The following is a 17,352-nucleotide window of genomic DNA, read 5'->3' as shown; positions in this document are numbered from 1 at the left end:
GATTAGAAGAATTCTGCTCCTAAAGTGCGTTTACCATCACCATCAGTTTGCAGATGTGTTTGACGTCCTTGCTTGACTGGCTTTGTCATTCCTCTCTGATGCCGTTGTTGGTAATCACCTGGAAATACGTCATCACGCCACACTGCTCAGGCTCATTAACGCCTGGCCCCAAATCAAGGCTGAGTCATTGACGTCATCTTTCATGTTACGTTGATGTATTTAGTATCATCATTTCCTGTTAATATTAAGTATTGAGCATTGCTTCATTCCAGCACATGATATCGAAGGAAATTGAGGGATTCTCATTGTTAAATTACATTTTATTTGTATAGCCCTTATTCGCCATTACAGGCTTAACAGGCAATCTATTTATGACACCCCCCTTGCCCCCAAGTGGGCAAGAACAACTCCCTTAATCAGCAAGGAAGAAATCTTGAGGAGGAACGCAGAGTGGGGGACTCCTCCTTCCAGGGATGATCAGGAGTGCAATGGGTGCCATATTTGACACGCATTTATATACGATGAGGTGCTGGCCGGTTAACCATAAGGAGAGTCCAGGCATTCAGTCGCAGTCACCGCAACACGCTAGAACAGACAGAATAATGAATTGGAAGGGAAAATTCTTTCTGTCCTTCGTGTCCCCCTCCCTCCCTCCCTCCCTCCCTCCCTCCCTCCCCGCCCCAGGCCCAGCGCTACATCACGCAGCTCAAGTCCCAGATCAACAGCCTGGAGGCGGAGCTGGAGGAGCAGCGGGCGCAGAAGCAGCGCTCCCTGGTGGAGAACGAGCAACTGCGTATGGAGCTGGAGGCCACGCGGCGCCGCAACGCGGAGCACGAGAGCGTCCAGGCCACCTTCAGCGAGGCCGACAGTGAGGACCCACCGACACCGCCCCCCCCCCGCCCTCTCATCCGCAGACACTGTGTCACATAACCACACACTACCCCACACAACATCACACACCGCCCTAACCTCCGCAGGGACGTCAACAACGCAGTCCTGGCTCTAGTCATTTCTCAGGAGCTTTGGAAAACATTACGTCCAAATGAATGTAGCTGGAAGAGTTCTGGTGCTGCTCAACCTACCTGGACTGCATCAGTGGTAGCAGCCCGGGGGCTGTGGGAAAACACGATTCTGATTGGCTGGAGGGGTTTGATAACCGTAGACCTCGGAGAGGATTATTCTTACAGGTCACCTATCAAAATGTTTGTCATCAGTGGTAAAGCCCCCCAAAGTACATTTTATCTCTGATCTTCTAGAGGCAGATGATCAGAAGAATTCTGCACATAAGGTGTGTTTACAAGCGCCCTGTCACTTGATTCTCTATGTATGGTTCCAGTACGATGATAACAAGCTTGTTATCAAAGCATGAGTTGAAGCATTGTTCTCTGAGGGCCGTGACGGGGAAGGAAAACTCGCTGACCAGGTTTGAGTCGTACACGCCTAAGTTCTCGCCCTTCCAGCCCTGGCAAAGTTTGAAAAATTCCATTTCAATGGCCTTCACGAGTTCAATGCAAATTGGACAGAAAACTGCGTTTTCAAATGGGATGATGTGGTGCGAGGATGCAGGCTTTCACTTGTAGGAGTGGCGCTACTAAAATATTGAAGTAGTCTGCAGACTTCAAAATAAAATATTGTTGCAGCTGGCTGAGACCGAAGAAGGCTGTTGCAGAGGTATGGGTTTTATACTCGGTTACGCCAGTCTCTGTTTGGTCACAGAACATTCGTATCGAACACGTTTCCTTAGTTGAGCACTGTACTGTTCTTGGTTAAGGGAAAGTATCGAACACTGTCTGACTAGTGGGAAACAGTGTTTGCATTATGGTTATCTGCAGCGATTTCCCCAAGTTACAAAATCTTCGAGCTGCAAATGGAAGGAACAAGCCTAATTTGTTTTCAGCATGAAGTAAGCGGACCGCCTAAGACTCTATCTCTTCCCTCTGCAGAGAGAGCCCAGGCCACTGAGCAGCGCTACAATAAGCTGAAGGACAAACACACTGAGCTGGTGGCTGACCATGCTGATTTGCTCCGCAAGGTACTCACTCACTCACTATCTAGCCCGCTGGCCCACTGACTTACTCGCTCACTCACTGGCACGCTGGCCCATTGGCTCTCTCACCCTCTCAAACGTCTCCTCCAACCCAATGTCCCTGCTGCTGTTCACACAGGACCTCACCATGTGGGTCTCATCAGATCACGTCCTTAGCTCATACGTCACCCGTCATCAATCAAATAAATGAGGGGCGGTGGTTGAAGAATAACTCTTGACAGCAAAGTATTCGATTTACATTTTAAAGCATGATCATGGGGAGATACAGGCAGCGATTTACCAAGCGTCTTCAATGAGCCAATGGGTGTACTGTTTCTTATAGTGAAACTTCCACGTTGAGGGCAGTAACAACAGAGTGGGAGTGGGAGTGACAGTGTGGAGAGTTTAGGGTTGGCCAGGGCTGAAGTCAGCTATGGTGGGAGAGACCAAGTTAATAAGCAATACATGATGGGGGGAGGTGGACACGTCTGCAAGGCTGCAAGATCACTAAAGGAATCTACAGGTCAGTAGATTGCCGTGGCCTCAGTATCAGACTCCATGGCTTCAGTGCAAATGCAAACTACCTGAACACCATCAGTTAGGGAGAGGAAGTTAGACGTCTCCAATTCACTAGAATTTATATAAACGAGCCCTGGGTTCCAATACCTATACTGCCATATTATTTAGCATGCCAGAAAAGACTGGCACCACATCCGGTTCCATTTCACAGTCTGTAAGCCAGCATGCTTTAGGCTCTTCCGCACCACATTTCTATGCAGCAGGAAATGCGACTGAGCTGGGGGGCTACAGGTGGCTGATCAGTGACTGATCACCTGTCGTATGTCCCAATTGTTAGCCTACAGTGTGCAACAGTACATAGTTTGTAAGGGTAGCTGCAGTACGTACTACAAGTAAGAAGAAATAGTATGAAATTGAAACGCAGCCAAGATATCTATCATTTGTATATCCTTTATATTATCATCACCATTAATAATAAAGCAAATGTCTTTGCACATTTTAAACATAAAACATTGCAATCTTTTTGTATTCCCATCCTTTGCAATTCTAATCAATAATAATTCTCAACATTATCCAAAACAAATAAACCGGTACACCCCAGCTGTTTTTCTGGCATTCCTGTGGAGGTTGGGGGCATTGAGCCGGAGTGGGCGGTGTTCAAAGCCTCCATTGCTGAAGCTGCGGTGGCTAGCTGTGGCCTCAGGGTCTTAGGCTCCTCAAGGGGCGGTAACCCTCGGACACCGTGGTGGACACCGGTGGTCAGGGTAGCCGTCCGATTGAAGAAGGAGGCCTTCCGGGATATGATATCCTGGAGGACTCCTGACTCGGTTGCAGGGTACCGACAGGCCCGAAGGGCTGCAGCTGCTGCCGTGTCGGAGGCTAAGCAGCGGGTGTGGGAGAAGTTCGGAGAGGCCATGGAGAAGGACTTTCGGTCGGCACCAAAGTGTTTCTGGAAGACTATCCGGCACCTCAGGAGGGGGAAACGGGGTACCATCCAAGCTGTGTACAGTAAGGATGGGACTCTGTTGACCTCAACTGAGGAGGTCGTCGGACGTTGGAAGGAACACTTTGAGGAACTCCTGAATCCGAATAACACGCCCTCTATGTTGGAGGCAGAGCTCGAGGTTGATGGTGTTTCGTCGTCAATTTCCCTGGTGGAGGTCACTGAGGTCGTCAAACATCTCCGCAGTGGCAAAGCCCCAGGGATTGATGAGATCCAGCCAGAAATGCTAAAGGGTCTGGGAGTTGAGGGGCTGTCATGGTTGACACGCCTATTCAACATCGCGTGGGAGTCGGGTACAGTGCCAAAGGAGTGGCAAACCGGGGTGGTGGTTCCCCTGTTCAAAAAGGGGGACCAGAGAGTGTGTGCCAATTACCGGGGTATCACACTTCTCAGCCTCCCTGGTAAAGTCTACTCCAAGGTGCTGGAAAGGAGGGTTCGGCCGATCGTCGAACCTCTGATTGAAGAGGAACAATGCGGTTTTCGCCCCGGACGTGGAACTACGGACCAGCTCTTCACTCTTGCAAGGATTCTGGAGGGGGCCTGGGAGTATGCCCATCCGGTCTACATGTGTTTTGTGGATCTGGAGAAGGCGTATGACCGGGTCCCCCGGGAGAAACTGTGGGAGGTGCTGAGGGAGTATGGGGTAAGGGGGTCTATCCTCAGGGCCATCCAATCCCTGTACTCCCAAAGCGAGAGCTGTGTTCGCGTCCTCGGCAGCCAGTCAGTTTCGTTCTCAGTGGGTGCTGGTCTCCGCCAGGGCTGCGCCTTGTCACCAATCCTGTTTGTGATATGCATGGATAGGATATCGAGGCGTAGTCGTGGTGGGGAGGGGTTGCAGTTCGGTGGTCTGAGGATCTCGTCACTGCTTTTTGCAGATGATGTGGTCCTCATTGGATCATCGGCCTGTGACCTTCAGCACTCACTGGATCGGCTGGCGGCCGAGTGTGAAGCGGCTGGGATGAGGATCAGCACCGCTAAATCTGAGGCCATGACTCTTGGCAGGAAACCGATGGATTGCTTACTCCGGGTAGGAAATGAGTCCTTAGCCCAAGTGAAGGAGTTCAAGTACCTCGGGGTCTTGTTCGCGAGTGAGGGTACTATGGAGCGTGAGATTGGCCGGAGAATCGGAGCAGCGGGGGCGGTATTGCGTTCGCTGAGCTGCAAGGCAAAGCTCTCGATCTACCGGTCGATCTTCGTTCCTATCCTCACCTATGGTCATGAGGGCTGGGTGATGACCGAAAGGACGAGATCGCGGGTACAAGCGGCCGAGATGAGTTTTCTCAGAAGGGTGGCTGGCGTCTCCCTTAGGGATAGGGTGAGAAGCTCAGCCATCCGTGAGGAACTCGGATTAGAGCCGCTGCTCCTTTACTTAGAAAGGAGTCAGCTGAGGTGGTTCGGGCATCTGGTAAGGATGCCCACTGGGCGCCCTTGGGAGGTGTTTCAGGCACGTCCAGTGGGGAGGAGACCTCGGGGAAGACCCAGGACTAGGTGGAGAGATTATATCTCAACACTGGCCTGGGAACGCCTCGGGATCCCCCCGTCAGAGTTGGTCAATGTGGCCCGGGAAAGGGAAGTCTGGGGCCCCCTGCTTGAGCTGCTCCCCCCGCGACCCGACGCCGGATAAGCGGACGAAAATGAGATGAGATGAGACCCCAGCTGTCACTCGTCTTCTGAGATTGAGTGAACCAAGAATGTGGTTCAAAGTTGAACCCTGTTCACCCCATTTGAGTTGATCAGGAGGGGATATGGTCTGCTGATCAGAAGGGGCTGTAAGGTAGTGTAAAGAGATGATATCTAGATTAAAAAATGGCTTCGGAAGTCAGATCTGTAAACAGACGGTTTGCCTCTGTATCACCATGGCTCCTGTGTTTGCCTGCCCTTCAGAGCGCCGACACGGAGAGGATCCTGACCGCCAGCCACCAGACCCACGAGGAGGTGGAGCGCATCAAGATGCAGATGACGCTCGAGGGGGAGCGGCTCAAACGGGAGGCGGACATGACGGTCAGTGGTGCGGTCGCCCCCAGTTACCAAAGCCTTTGGTGGATGTCGACTTTCCCCCATCATCCTCCTGCTTCAGCTCCTCTTTAACCCATCAATAGGCTTCATGTCAAACTCTGTCTGATGACATAATGGTATTGCTGAGGGGTTTAGAGATGTTGTGTTCTTGTGTCCCCGTTATAGCTGGAGGAGCAGAAGTTTGAGATGGAGAAGCTGAGGAGGGAGCTGGCTGACAAAATGGCTGAAATGACGCATATCAAGTCCACTCTGCAGAGCAACGAGAAGGTCTGAACCTCGTCTCAAATGTTAAGAATATGGTCTGTCAGGTTTATTGAGTGAGGCTGAAATCCAGCCTGGAGACCATCCTGATGCCTCGAGTTCACATTCTTGCCTTTACAGACAAGCTCCTTCAACCAATCAGTGTAACCCTATGTGACACCATCATGGTGCGCTGCTCAGTGGATACACGGGATAAACACGTTACTGTTACAGTAACGTCATCAGATTAGATTAGATCCCTGGGAACATCTCCATCACCAACGGAGCAAGTTGATGAGTACTTTTGCCTGAGGGACAGGAAAACGTATTTTCTGCTGAGAAACTCCACTTGTGCAAACACTCGGTTTGATAGTTATTAATCAGTTATTAGTTATTATTATTGAATTAATTCAATATTTATGATTAGATTTCTATGATCACTAACTGATAGTCAGGATTTCCTCCTCTCTGTAGATGTACTAAACATCCTAACCATGACGTATGTCATCAAGTCTGAAACATTCACATATCCACTGGGCTTTAATTGAGCTTCCACTGGGCTTGAACTGGCCGTCTATTGAGCTTCCACCGGGCTTCCACTGGGCTTCCCGAGCTTTGTTCCCAATGCCCTCCTGACGCGCTGATATTTCCCCAGGCGGGCGTGGAGCTGAGCGGCTCCATGACGTCCCTGCAGGCGGAGAAGGAGCGTCTGATGCGCTCTGTGAGCGAGAAGGAGGCAGAGCTGTCGTCGCTGCGGCAGTCTGCGCTAGCAGAGCAGTCCTCCCTGCAGGTGGAGCGGGAGAAGAGCAGCAGGGACCTGGGGAACCTCCAGAGCATGCTGCAGGAGAAGGTCAGTCAGCTAGCCTCGCTGTGAAGAGCCCTGCCAAACCTGGCCTGGTGGAGGGTCCAACCTAGCCTATCCTGGCATTGTGGAGGGTCCAACCTAGCTTAGCCTAGCCTGGTGGAGGGTCCAACCTAGCTTAGCCTAGCCTGGTGGAGGGTCCAACCTAGCCTAGCCTATCGTGGCCTGGTGGAGGGTCCAACCTAGCTTAGCCTAGCCTGGTGGAGGGTCCAACCTAGCTTAGGCTAGCCTGGTGGAGGGTCCAAGCTAGCTTAGGCTAGCCTAGCCTTGTGGAGAGTCCAACCTAGCCTAGCTTAGCCTAGCCAGGTGGAGGGTCCAACCTAGTCCAACCTGGTGGAGGGTCAACACTTACTTAGCCTAGCCTGGTGGAGGGTCAAACCTAGTCTAGCCTGGTGGAGGGTCAACACTTACTTAGCCTAGCCTGGTGGAGGGTCAAACCTAGTCTAGCCTGGTGGAGGGTCAACACTTACTTAGCCTAGCCTGGTGGAGGGTCAAACCTAGTCTAGCCTGGTGGAGGGTCAACACTAACTTAGCCTAGCCTGGTGGAGGGTCCAACCTTGGCTAATATTGTGGTTTGTGTTGCAGGCCGGCCGCGAGGAGCAGCTGAAGCAGAAGCTCCTGGAGGAGCAGTTCTCTCTGCTCCAGGGGACGGTGAGCGAGGCGGAGAACATCATCCAGGACGCGGTGGCAAAGCTGGACGACCCGCTCCACGTCCGCTGCACCAGCTCCCCAGGTGGAAATACTGAGGGATCGGTGTCAAATTAAGATGGTGTTTACCATCTACCAACACACTGCCGCTCTATAAGCTAGATGAAATGTTTAAATACCTCACTAAAGACCTTTTGGTTTAGAAAAAGAATCGTATCTTATGAAAAGGTCTCTTAAGCTGAACTGATGTCCTTTATGCTCTACTGCTCCTCTGGACCTCATTGGGGAGGGTCTCTGCGGATCTAATTAGCTCTATCTTTACTACACTAATGCTCACAGATATGTTGAAAACCGGAATCTAGCGTAGTACATACATAGTCTCATGACAATGTATGAATTGCTTGCGTGACAAGTAAGTAAATTATAAGTTGATCATCATTGTAATAATGATGAGTAATTCCACAGAGGTCAGCGGTCATGTGTCCCTCTCTGATGTGGAGGGCCAGGCGCATTATGGTAACTTTCTGAATGAAAAACCACCCAACCAGTTTGAGCAGTTGCAATTCTACTACTGGGATAGCCTTTTGCCTTGGGTGAAACAATCCGTGTCACCCCTTGATTCACTAAGCTGACTGATCAGCCTTACCGAAAGCTTTACGACGGACAGTGGTGTATATTTCCCTCTAGCATGGGCCCACAGTGCAATGCCGGTGCGGAATTAACTCAACTCCTTGATAACTTAGGGATCGCCTCCCACAGTTCTGAAACGGCGTACATCAATGCATCTTGCGTTGTGTGGCGTTTATGTTTCTGCATCGTATGCACATATGGTTGGGCCGGAACTTTACGTCTTTCACAGGGAAATATGCAGAAAGGATTTACCAGCATTTCGATACCAACTGCCGTTCACATCTGTCCCCTGGCAATGTAACGGCCTGCGTGTACACGGGACACGTGCAGCGGCCCTCAGGGGCTGTTCTACAGCCTTTCGTTACAGCCAAGCAGAAATTGCAAAGCAACAATACGTAATCCTAAACTTATGATGATGTTGACCTTTTCCTGTTCTTGGGTTGACATTTCCCAGGGAAATCCACTAAACACACCAGGTGCTCCCAGGGGAAACACGAGGCACTCGGCAAAACGAAAGACAATTGTTTCCCATTGATAACAATTACAGAATAGCTGTTAGAAAGTGTTCTGTATAACCTTTCCCCTCTCTCCCCCCATCTGCTCCTGTGTGGTCAGATTACCTGGTGAGCCGGGCCGAAGCCACGCTGGCCTCCATCGACCATGTGAAGACGGGCCACGCCCATTTTGTTAAGGACATGGCAGGTGAGTCAACAGGATGCATCGCTCTTCATTAGCAGTTATCATGAGTCAGCTCCTCCAACTCTGCTTTAACACAAGATACATCACTCTTCATTAATAGTTATCATGAGTGGTTTAAAGGTGAAATTAAATACAATGGCCATCACAGGTTACTAGATTAGCTTGCTTTATTTGACGAGCAGCCAAGAAAAAGTATCCATTGTATAATGATCCATAAACCTAGTTTTTAAATTTCTGAAACCTAAAGCGGCACATTTTTGGTATTTGTACTGAAGCAAACGGGAGATTAATCAAAAAGAGATTTGATAAATGTTCTCGATGAATTAACCTGACACAGCTAAAGGCCTGATTCTTTAGTCCTCGTTGACTCTCTCCATCTCCCTGTCCTCCATGTCTGCTCCGTGACGGCACAGAAGCACGCACAAATATATTCATAATCAATACAGAAGTATATAGAATGAAAATATGTGTATAAAGTATAATAATGAAATGGATGTCTGGTTAATGGAGCTGATGTCAGATAACTCGGTGCAGCCCTCCCTGTGTGGTGATCCTGGTGTCCTCCTCCCCCTCCAGACGCCGGGGCCCTGCTGCGGGCCCTCACCCAGTTCTCCCACCTCGCCGCCGACACCATCGTCAACGGCAGCGCCACCGCGCACACGGCGCCCGTCGACCACGCCGACCGTAAGATCCCACCAACCAGCACGCTGCTCCCATTGGCCCCGGGCTAGGGCCCGTAGAGAGGGGCCCCTACACTACACACCACGATGTAGGATAGGGTTAGGGCCCGTAGAGAGGGGCCCCTACACTACACACCACGATGTAGGGTAGGGTTAGGGGACCTAGAGAGGGGCCCCTACACTACACACCACGATGTAGGATAGGGTTAGGGGCCCTAGAGAGGGGCTCCTACTAAGCCTCTTAATAGGAAGGAAACTAATAGATGTGTGTCTGATTGTGAAGTGGAAGTTAGATAATATATCATATGTTAAGACGCATTCATTGTGATCAAATAATCTATTTATATTCGTTCAGTCCGTTCATTGAGTGTGGTTGACTATTTAAGCATTGATGTCACAGCATCACAGTTTCCCATTCAAAACACACCAGTATTCTACAAGCACCTCATTCTACAAGCACCCCCCCCCCCCCCCCCCCTCAGGGCTGACGGAGAACTGCCGCAGCTGTGCCGCGCAGAGCCTGGCGTACCTGAAGGAGCTGAAGGAGCAGGCCAGCGTCCGGAGGGCCGACCCCGCCGCCGTCCGCCTCATCGTGCAGAAGATCCTCCACCTGGGGCAGGTGAGGACCCTGGTCCACCCGCAGACCCCCACACTGGACTCGCGCTCTGCACCCAGACTAAGCCCTGGGTGTGGATTTAATTAGACTCAAGCTGTACCCTTTATATTGCAGATATTTCAATATATTTAAGGCATTTGATGTCTAGTATGTAATAATATATTTGTGTTGTATCATAGAAATAACATTTAGAACAGCTGCACGTACCCACACATAATAAAAGTCCCAACACGTCGTCACATGTCATGTCATGAGTGGATGTGACGTTGCCCGTGGTTGGCGTCTCCAGGAGCTGCGGCCCAAGGGCTCTGACGTGCGGCAGGACGAGCTTGGCGACATGGTGGACAAGGAGATGGCGGCGACGCAGGCAGCCATCGACGAGGCGGTCCGCCGCATCGATGTGAGCTCCACCCCCCCCCCCCCCCCCCCCCCCTCCCCCTCGTCTGGCCCGCTGTGGCACAACGCTAGCGTAGAAGATATAGATATTTATTAAATGTTTAAATTAATTGCAATGCATTTTTGGAAAAAGGATTGGGTTGGTTCGCCAAGACCCCAGGTTAATTACTTCCATTGTCCAGATATGAAACAGCCAGTATTTGTGTTCAACCCTCCCTCCTATCGCAGTGTAGACACATTCTGAAATGAGGTGATCTTGGTAATATTTATTTATAAGAGTGTTTAGAAGTCCACAAGCTGCCCTGGCTAGGGAGCTTCATCAAGGTTAGCCCACACAAGCTGCCCTGGCTAGGTAGCTTCCTCCAGGTTAGCCCACACAAGCTGCCCTGGCTAGGTAGCTTCCTCCAGGTTAGCCCACACAAGCTGCCCTGGCTAGGTAGCTTTCTCCAGTAGTGCTTAGTTTCTGTGTCTACTCGTTCTGTGTCTACTCGTTCTGTCTCACGTCTTTGTCCAGATTTACATCTGGACAAAGACGATGACGATATTGAGCATGGAGATTTAAAAAACCGGACCAAACCTTTAAAGGAGTTAGTTATTGGTCCAATACTCTGATTCTGATTGGTTCTCGTGTGCTTTCTGCTTACAGGAAATGATGAATCAGGCACGAAAGGACACATCGGGGGTGAAGCTGGAGGTCAATGAAAGGTGGGTTTCTATCAGGATCTCCTCGCCCAGATGTATCTAAATGAGTGAGTCTGAGGAATTAAATTGGAGTGCAGGAGGTTTGATCCTTGGCCCTGCTGGGCTAAAAGGGTTCCTCAGAAAGACACTTCAGCTCTAACTGCTCCCAACGAGGGTTGTGTTGTTGCCTTGGATGGTGTTCATGTGTCATTGGTGGTGGAAACATTACCTGCTCTGGGAGACGGTCTCTGGTGATGAGCACCTTTGAGAGCCATTGGACCACTCGTGCTCCTCTGTGACCTCGCGAGCAGCTCGGTTCAGGAGATTCCTACTCCGTGAGAAGTCAACCTGCCAGGCTTCAAGTAATGTGGTTCGGACCGATCAGCGTCCTAGGAGGATCTACGTGATCTTGGTGATGGTTCATCCATTCACCTTTTTAAAGTCACTCATGGTAGTCCTAGAGAACAAACCCTCTGGCGTGTCAGCTTAGCCTATCTGAGCCAATCATTAAAACACGACCGGTGTAAAGTAACCAGTGTTACTGCGCCTCTCATTTAGTTTAGATTTTTGCTTAAATCATGGCCAGTTTCCATTTTTGTTAACCTCTGTTAATATTCCTCTTACAGAATCCTCTTCAGTTGCACAGACCTGATGAAGGTAGGCAACAGGCCTTTTCAAACCTTTACTGAAGCCATTACTTTAGTAACAGATCATCTATGGTTTAATGCTGTGGTTTTTAATGTGATGCCTTTCTGGTTCTTCAGGCCATTCGCATGCTGGTGCTGGCTTCCACAGACCTGCAAAAGGAGATTGCGGAGGGGGGGAGGGTAAGCCCGCTCTGTGTATGATGTCAGGGACAACGACACTCATGAACCTCACGTTCATGAGTGTCGTTGTCCCGGACCTCATGTCAGGATCCATCTCTGTTCTTTGATCACCAAAACTTTTTTTTTTTTTTTTGCTACTTCCCCACACAGGGAAGACTTTGTTAATTTATCGTATAGTAAAAAAGGAACATTTTAAGGGGGTTTATTCGTCTATGCATGAAAAACACACCAGGCCTACTTCAAAGAAGAGATATCCCTAGTAAATGAGGCAGTGTTGATTTAGCCAATAGTTTTGTGCCACTGGAGTTCCCCCTCATGTCTACCGGGACGGGAAGATCCGGAAAACCTTATTGTGGCCGACTAATGAGGGGTCTGTGGGTGGTCTGTGGTTTGACCGTTGCTGACGGCTTGGTTGTTGTGTTGACCTCCGCCCTGTCACTGTGTCTCTGAAGGGAGCCGCCACCCTCAAGGAGTTCTACGCCAGGAACTCTCGCTGGACAGAGGGTCTGATCTCGGCCTCCAAGGCAGTCGGCTGGGGCGCCACGCAGATGGTGTAAGTGACCTGCATCATTTACATTTACATTTTGGGCATTTAGCATTTTGGGCATTTTTTTTTTTGATCCAAAAAGTCTTAAGATAAGTGCAATCAGTACATTTGTCAGAAGAAGGAGAAACAATATATCGCTGCTATGCTTGTTCCACACGTAGTACAACCCGTTGATTGATAAAGTAACTCTGTATAACATGAACGCTAGACACGTGGATTGGTTTGGGCAGTGGCGGCTGGTGGATTTTAAAGTGAGGGAGGAAGGACTGCGCGCTTGGTTGCCATTGGCCTGCTTGCACTGTTAGTGGCGTATGTTGGCATAAGTATGTGAGATAATTATGTGAATTGGTACAAATCCACCAGTGGCAGCATTATACTTTGAAAGCTGGTGGGCAGCATGTCTTGGACTAAAAGGGCAGAAGGAAAGGATGCAAAGCCAATTAGTCAAATCCGGCCTACTCTTGATTTGTAAAACTAAATAAAAACTCTGGGCCTATCATTGGGCCTATTTTTGCCCTCAATGACTGAAGCTAATGGTTGTAATTTGGCAATGTTTATTTTCAGCTACAATTGTTTTAAGAAAAATTAAGACACAAGACCGAAAGTGATGCCATTTAAAATGCATCATGCTCTGAATCATTCACATCCTTTCCACAATATCAAACAGAACGGTCAGAGTAACAAACAATTAAAAGAACAAGAACATTATTTCACAACTATTTACATGGGCTGTAGCCACACTGTACCACAATGAACAGTAGCGCACCGCTCTGTGGAAACGAGGCAAATGACTGAGCGGGTTCGTTGGTTCTCGTAGCCTAGACTTGAGGAGATAACTTCCCCCTCCGGGCTGTTCCACAGCCAGGGCTCCTGCTTATTGGTTCATAGCGCAGCGAGGGCTCCTTCTTATTGGTTCATAGCGCAGCCAGGGCTCCAGCCTATTCATGAATAGACTGATCCAGGTCCCTTAGCTAGTCACACCCACTCAGAGGAGGACTTTCCTCCTCTCTCTGATTGAACCCCATGTTATACACCGGCCGCCAACACTTTCGGGGAAATGAAAGGGAGTCAATGGAGGCTGAGGGAGGAAAGTCCTCCCTGAAGTAATGTCAATAGGCAATAGGGGGTGCTAAAGTCTCTTTACCCAGGGAAATGAACATTAGATACTAATGTACATACTACACCTCCAAGTACAACCTGGCAGGGTCCAGGCGTCCATTACTTGAAGGGCCTCGACTGGCAGTGATGCATCTCCTCCTCCACAGAGAGTCTGCTGACAAGGTGGTTCTTCACACGGGGAAGTACGAGGAGCTGATCGTCTGCTCCCACGAGATCGCTGCCAGCACGGCACAGCTGGTGGCCGCCTCCAAGGTAGGACCCCCGCCCCTCCTGACCGTGCAAGCTTTAGGAACACATCGTAGCGTACGATTAGCTAACGTTGGATTTGGCATCGTCACCTGTAAGATTCGATGATTGACGATTTGTATCGCTTCGGCGTAACATTCTCCTAAAACAACCATAATTATTATTCTACGTATAATTTTTTTTTATTTTGATAAAGTCATGAAAGACGCAAACAGTGCCGCAGTTACTGACTGGGGTAAAGCTATTGAGAATTGAACATGAAGGTTGGCAGGAATCTGTAATACTGGTCTGAGGAGAGGCCTCCAGAGTACTAATCAATGTGAAAATGAAAATGAGAACAAAAACTAAAACTTTATTAACACATGCACAGCTTTCCCTTGAAACGCATGCCATTTTGACCAATAAACCAGTCTGTGTTAATGAAACCGTTAATATGAAAGACAACGGGGGGACTTCTACCTGGCTTATGAACCACCTTTAGACGCTGTAAATGAGGCCCTCAGGGGCCACAGAGAACAGTGTTTTTGAAAACAACTCTTCTGCTGACGCATGTCTTGTCTCTGGCGTCTTTCCAACTGAACCAAAACAACGAAGTCTGTTGAACACTGAGCCTCGCTACCGGGCAACGGAAGAGGAGACATTAAAAACTCCAAAGTTCAATAACAACAAGGAGCGCAGTAGGAGATTTAGAGCTGATTTAAAAAATAAAAAAAATAAAAAAAATGAAATACATCCCAAGACCTCGGCGTATTGTTGGGTCCGTTCTTACTTTTAAAACAGTGTCAAGGTTAAAACTGAACATTTTAAAACAGTTCCTGATAGAAAAACGGTTCAAACGGTGTGAATAATAAAACGGTATGAATGTTAAACCCGTGTAAATAGCAGAATTGCCCTCGCAGTCCGCTCCGAGCGGTGGGCGCAAAGCGCTCTCCCGGGCTGTTTCTGAGGCGTGGTATTGGCTCTCAGTGCATCTCCCTCCCGTCCTAACCCCCGCCCCCTTGTCCTGCCAGGTGAAGGCGGACCGCAACAGCACCAGGCTGACGGTGCTGCAGCAGGCGTCCCGCACCGTCAACGAGATGGCGGCCAACGTGGTGGCGTCCACCCGGACGGGCCTGGAGAACCTGGAGGAGAAGGGTGTGTGTGTGTGTGTGTGTGTGTGTGTGTGTGTGTGTGTGTGTGTGTGTGTGTGTGTGTGTGTGTGTGTGTGTGTGTGTGTGTGTGTGTGTGTGTGTGTGTGTGTGTGTGTGTGTGTGTGTGTGTGTGTGTGTGTGTGATGTTTGTAGGGTTTGGGGTGTGTGTGGATATCTGAGTTCTGTCTCCTGCACAAAATACTGGTCTCAAAAACAAGTGTCTGTTTTACATATCCGTGGTTTTTCCGTGCAGACACCATGGACTTCTCCGGAATGTCGCTCATCAAGTTGAAGAAGGAGGAAATGGAGTCGCAGGCAAGTTCTGATCAACGTGTGGAATGTAGTTCATTGTTCCACTTAGAACTATAGGGCCCAGGCCGCTCTGAACAAACCAGCAGAGACCACAATATGGCACAGTTTATAACAAAAACGGATGAAGTTGCATTAGATGTCTTCTAGTTCTCACAGCGACAGTAGAGTAGACCGTGCTTCATGTTAGAACCGTACCTGCCCCCCCCCCCCCCCCCCCCCCCCCACAGGTGAAGGTCCTGGAGCTGGAGTCTCAGCTGGAGAACGAGCGCCTCCGGCTGGGAGAGCTGAGGAAGAAGCATTATGGGATAGCGGGCGCGGCCCTGGTCTCCGACGACAACGGCGTGTCGTCCTCTGCATCCTCCCCGTCCCACGGCAGTTCGTTGTCCCCCAGGCTACAGCAGAAGCCCAGCGTCATGAAGAAACCAACGCTGGCCCAGAAACCCAGCCTCCCGCCCAAGAGCATGGTAGGACCTGCCTGAATAACATTTACATTTAGGGCAACTTTCAATAAGTCCGTTGTCAGAAGAAAGAGATACGACAATATATCGCTGTCGGTACAGTATAATTGTATAACTGAAGCTGCAACTCCAACGCCACTAGAGAATTCTCATAGGACACCATGCATAATGCAGGTTCAATTCATATATTTGCTTGTTTGGATTTGTATACCGGTAACTACACCATGAAACAAGATTATTCTCTTGTTTCAAGGTGACTTAATTGACCTTTCCCTTTCTGTTGCAGTTCAAGTGATCAAGAGCACAAAAGAAGAACTGGACTTTGATGGTCGGATGCTGAGTGTCTAAGCTTCAGCCACAGACCGTTAGCACAGGGTCTCTTTTTACAGCTTTTTTAAATCTCTCTCTCTCTCTCTCTCTCTCTATATATATATATATATATATATATATATATATATATATATATATATATATATATATATATATATATATATATATATATATATATATATATATATATATCTCCACACATACACATATACAAGTAATTAATATTATTTTTGCCAAACTGATAATTTGGATCCCAGATGCCTATATCCCCATGTATGTAGTATTTTGATTGTATTCTAAAACATGTTCATACAGCACCACCACCTCCACTGCTGTTAGTTGGTTCTTAGAGTGTACGGCACAAGGAAAGGAAACAAGGGAAGGAACCATGTGTTCTTAGTGTGTAAGGCACGGGGAATAAGGGAAGGAACCATTTGTTCTTGGTGTGTAGGGCACAGGGAACAAGGGAAGGAAGCATGTGTTCTCAGTGTGAAGGGCACAGGGAACAAGGGAAGGAACAGTTTGTTCCTTTATCATGCTGATTTGTTTCATCTATTTTAAACCACTGTATATGAGCCCCTCGTGGCTGCAGAGCCTGCTGCACTGTGTTGGATTGTGTCTATCCTTCTTCACATGTATGTTTTCTGGTGACTGAATGGTGCTGGTGCACGTGGTGCAGGATGAGCACAACAACACGCCTCACGTCTGTTTTCTGCACTGTTTCTGTCATGTTCTGCTGGGTTGTGGTGCAGCCATGCCCCCTGGTGACTGGTTCTTAACTGATGGCCGAGGGAGTCCATTGGAATGTATAGCTTTCATAGTGTGTGTGTGTTTCACCCTCCCTCCTCTGAGTTTTGCGTAAAGGGGCTTTGAAGTGCATCTTTTCTGTTCTGTCCTTCCTCTGTATGTACTGTCTTTATACACTCAGATCTATTAATATATTTTAGTAAAGATAAAGGTGGTTTCCATTGTAAGAATTGTAAATGTGCTGAATAAACCATGACTGTTTATGATTAAGTAGGTCTTCAGTTTATTCTTATGATTAACAAAACATTAACTTAACAGCTATTTTGAATCGATTATTTCATAGCTTGCTGTTGAGTCATTTTACTTAACTTTGACTATCTACTTTTGATAACAGAATTAATTGAACTTAATATATGCAGCCTCTGAAATAATGTAGTTAGTTTCTAATTATCACAAATTGCATAAATGCATTAGAAAGATATATAGCATTTGACTATTAATAATTAATTATTAACGTATTCATGGTCAATACCAACGGCAAGATGTTGGACTAATCTTGTTAGAAACCTAGGTTTATATTTATTTTAATATATTTGCCAAATGCATTCTATAAATTGTAC

The 17,352-nt window shown here is 48.5% G+C and overlaps 1 protein-coding gene across 3 annotated transcripts in view; it reads left to right on the top strand.

Annotated features, from left to right (window-relative positions):
* hip1rb (huntingtin interacting protein 1 related b) overlaps window positions 1-17,002 on the top strand; it is a 30,675-nt gene extending 13,673 nt beyond the window's left edge. For all 3 annotated transcript variants that reach the window (XM_060054839.1, XM_060054837.1, XM_060054840.1), the window contains exons 14-32: window positions 685-868; window positions 1,944-2,032; window positions 5,433-5,549; window positions 5,730-5,831; window positions 6,460-6,654; window positions 7,252-7,399; window positions 8,560-8,646; window positions 9,220-9,327; window positions 9,806-9,942; window positions 10,229-10,339; window positions 10,982-11,040; window positions 11,643-11,673; window positions 11,781-11,843; window positions 12,296-12,396; window positions 13,656-13,761; window positions 14,766-14,889; window positions 15,139-15,200; window positions 15,425-15,661; window positions 15,942-17,002. In XM_060054839.1, the coding sequence (XP_059910822.1) occupies window positions 685-868; window positions 1,944-2,032; window positions 5,433-5,549; window positions 5,730-5,831; window positions 6,460-6,654; window positions 7,252-7,399; window positions 8,560-8,646; window positions 9,220-9,327; window positions 9,806-9,942; window positions 10,229-10,339; window positions 10,982-11,040; window positions 11,643-11,673; window positions 11,781-11,843; window positions 12,296-12,396; window positions 13,656-13,761; window positions 14,766-14,889; window positions 15,139-15,200; window positions 15,425-15,661; window positions 15,942-15,950 (2,070 nt within the window). In that variant the 3' untranslated portion in view covers window positions 15,951-17,002. The remainder of the gene's footprint in view (window positions 1-684; window positions 869-1,943; window positions 2,033-5,432; window positions 5,550-5,729; window positions 5,832-6,459; window positions 6,655-7,251; window positions 7,400-8,559; window positions 8,647-9,219; window positions 9,328-9,805; window positions 9,943-10,228; window positions 10,340-10,981; window positions 11,041-11,642; window positions 11,674-11,780; window positions 11,844-12,295; window positions 12,397-13,655; window positions 13,762-14,765; window positions 14,890-15,138; window positions 15,201-15,424; window positions 15,662-15,941) is intronic.
* The last annotated feature ends 350 nt before the right edge of the window (window positions 17,003-17,352 follow it).

This window comes from Gadus macrocephalus, chromosome 6 (genome assembly GCF_031168955.1).
Source record: "Gadus macrocephalus chromosome 6, ASM3116895v1".
In the NCBI taxonomy this organism is placed as follows: domain Eukaryota; kingdom Metazoa; phylum Chordata; class Actinopteri; order Gadiformes; family Gadidae; genus Gadus; species Gadus macrocephalus.
The sequence above is the reverse complement of the archived record's forward strand: the minus strand, read 5'-3'. Positions and strand labels throughout refer to the sequence as shown.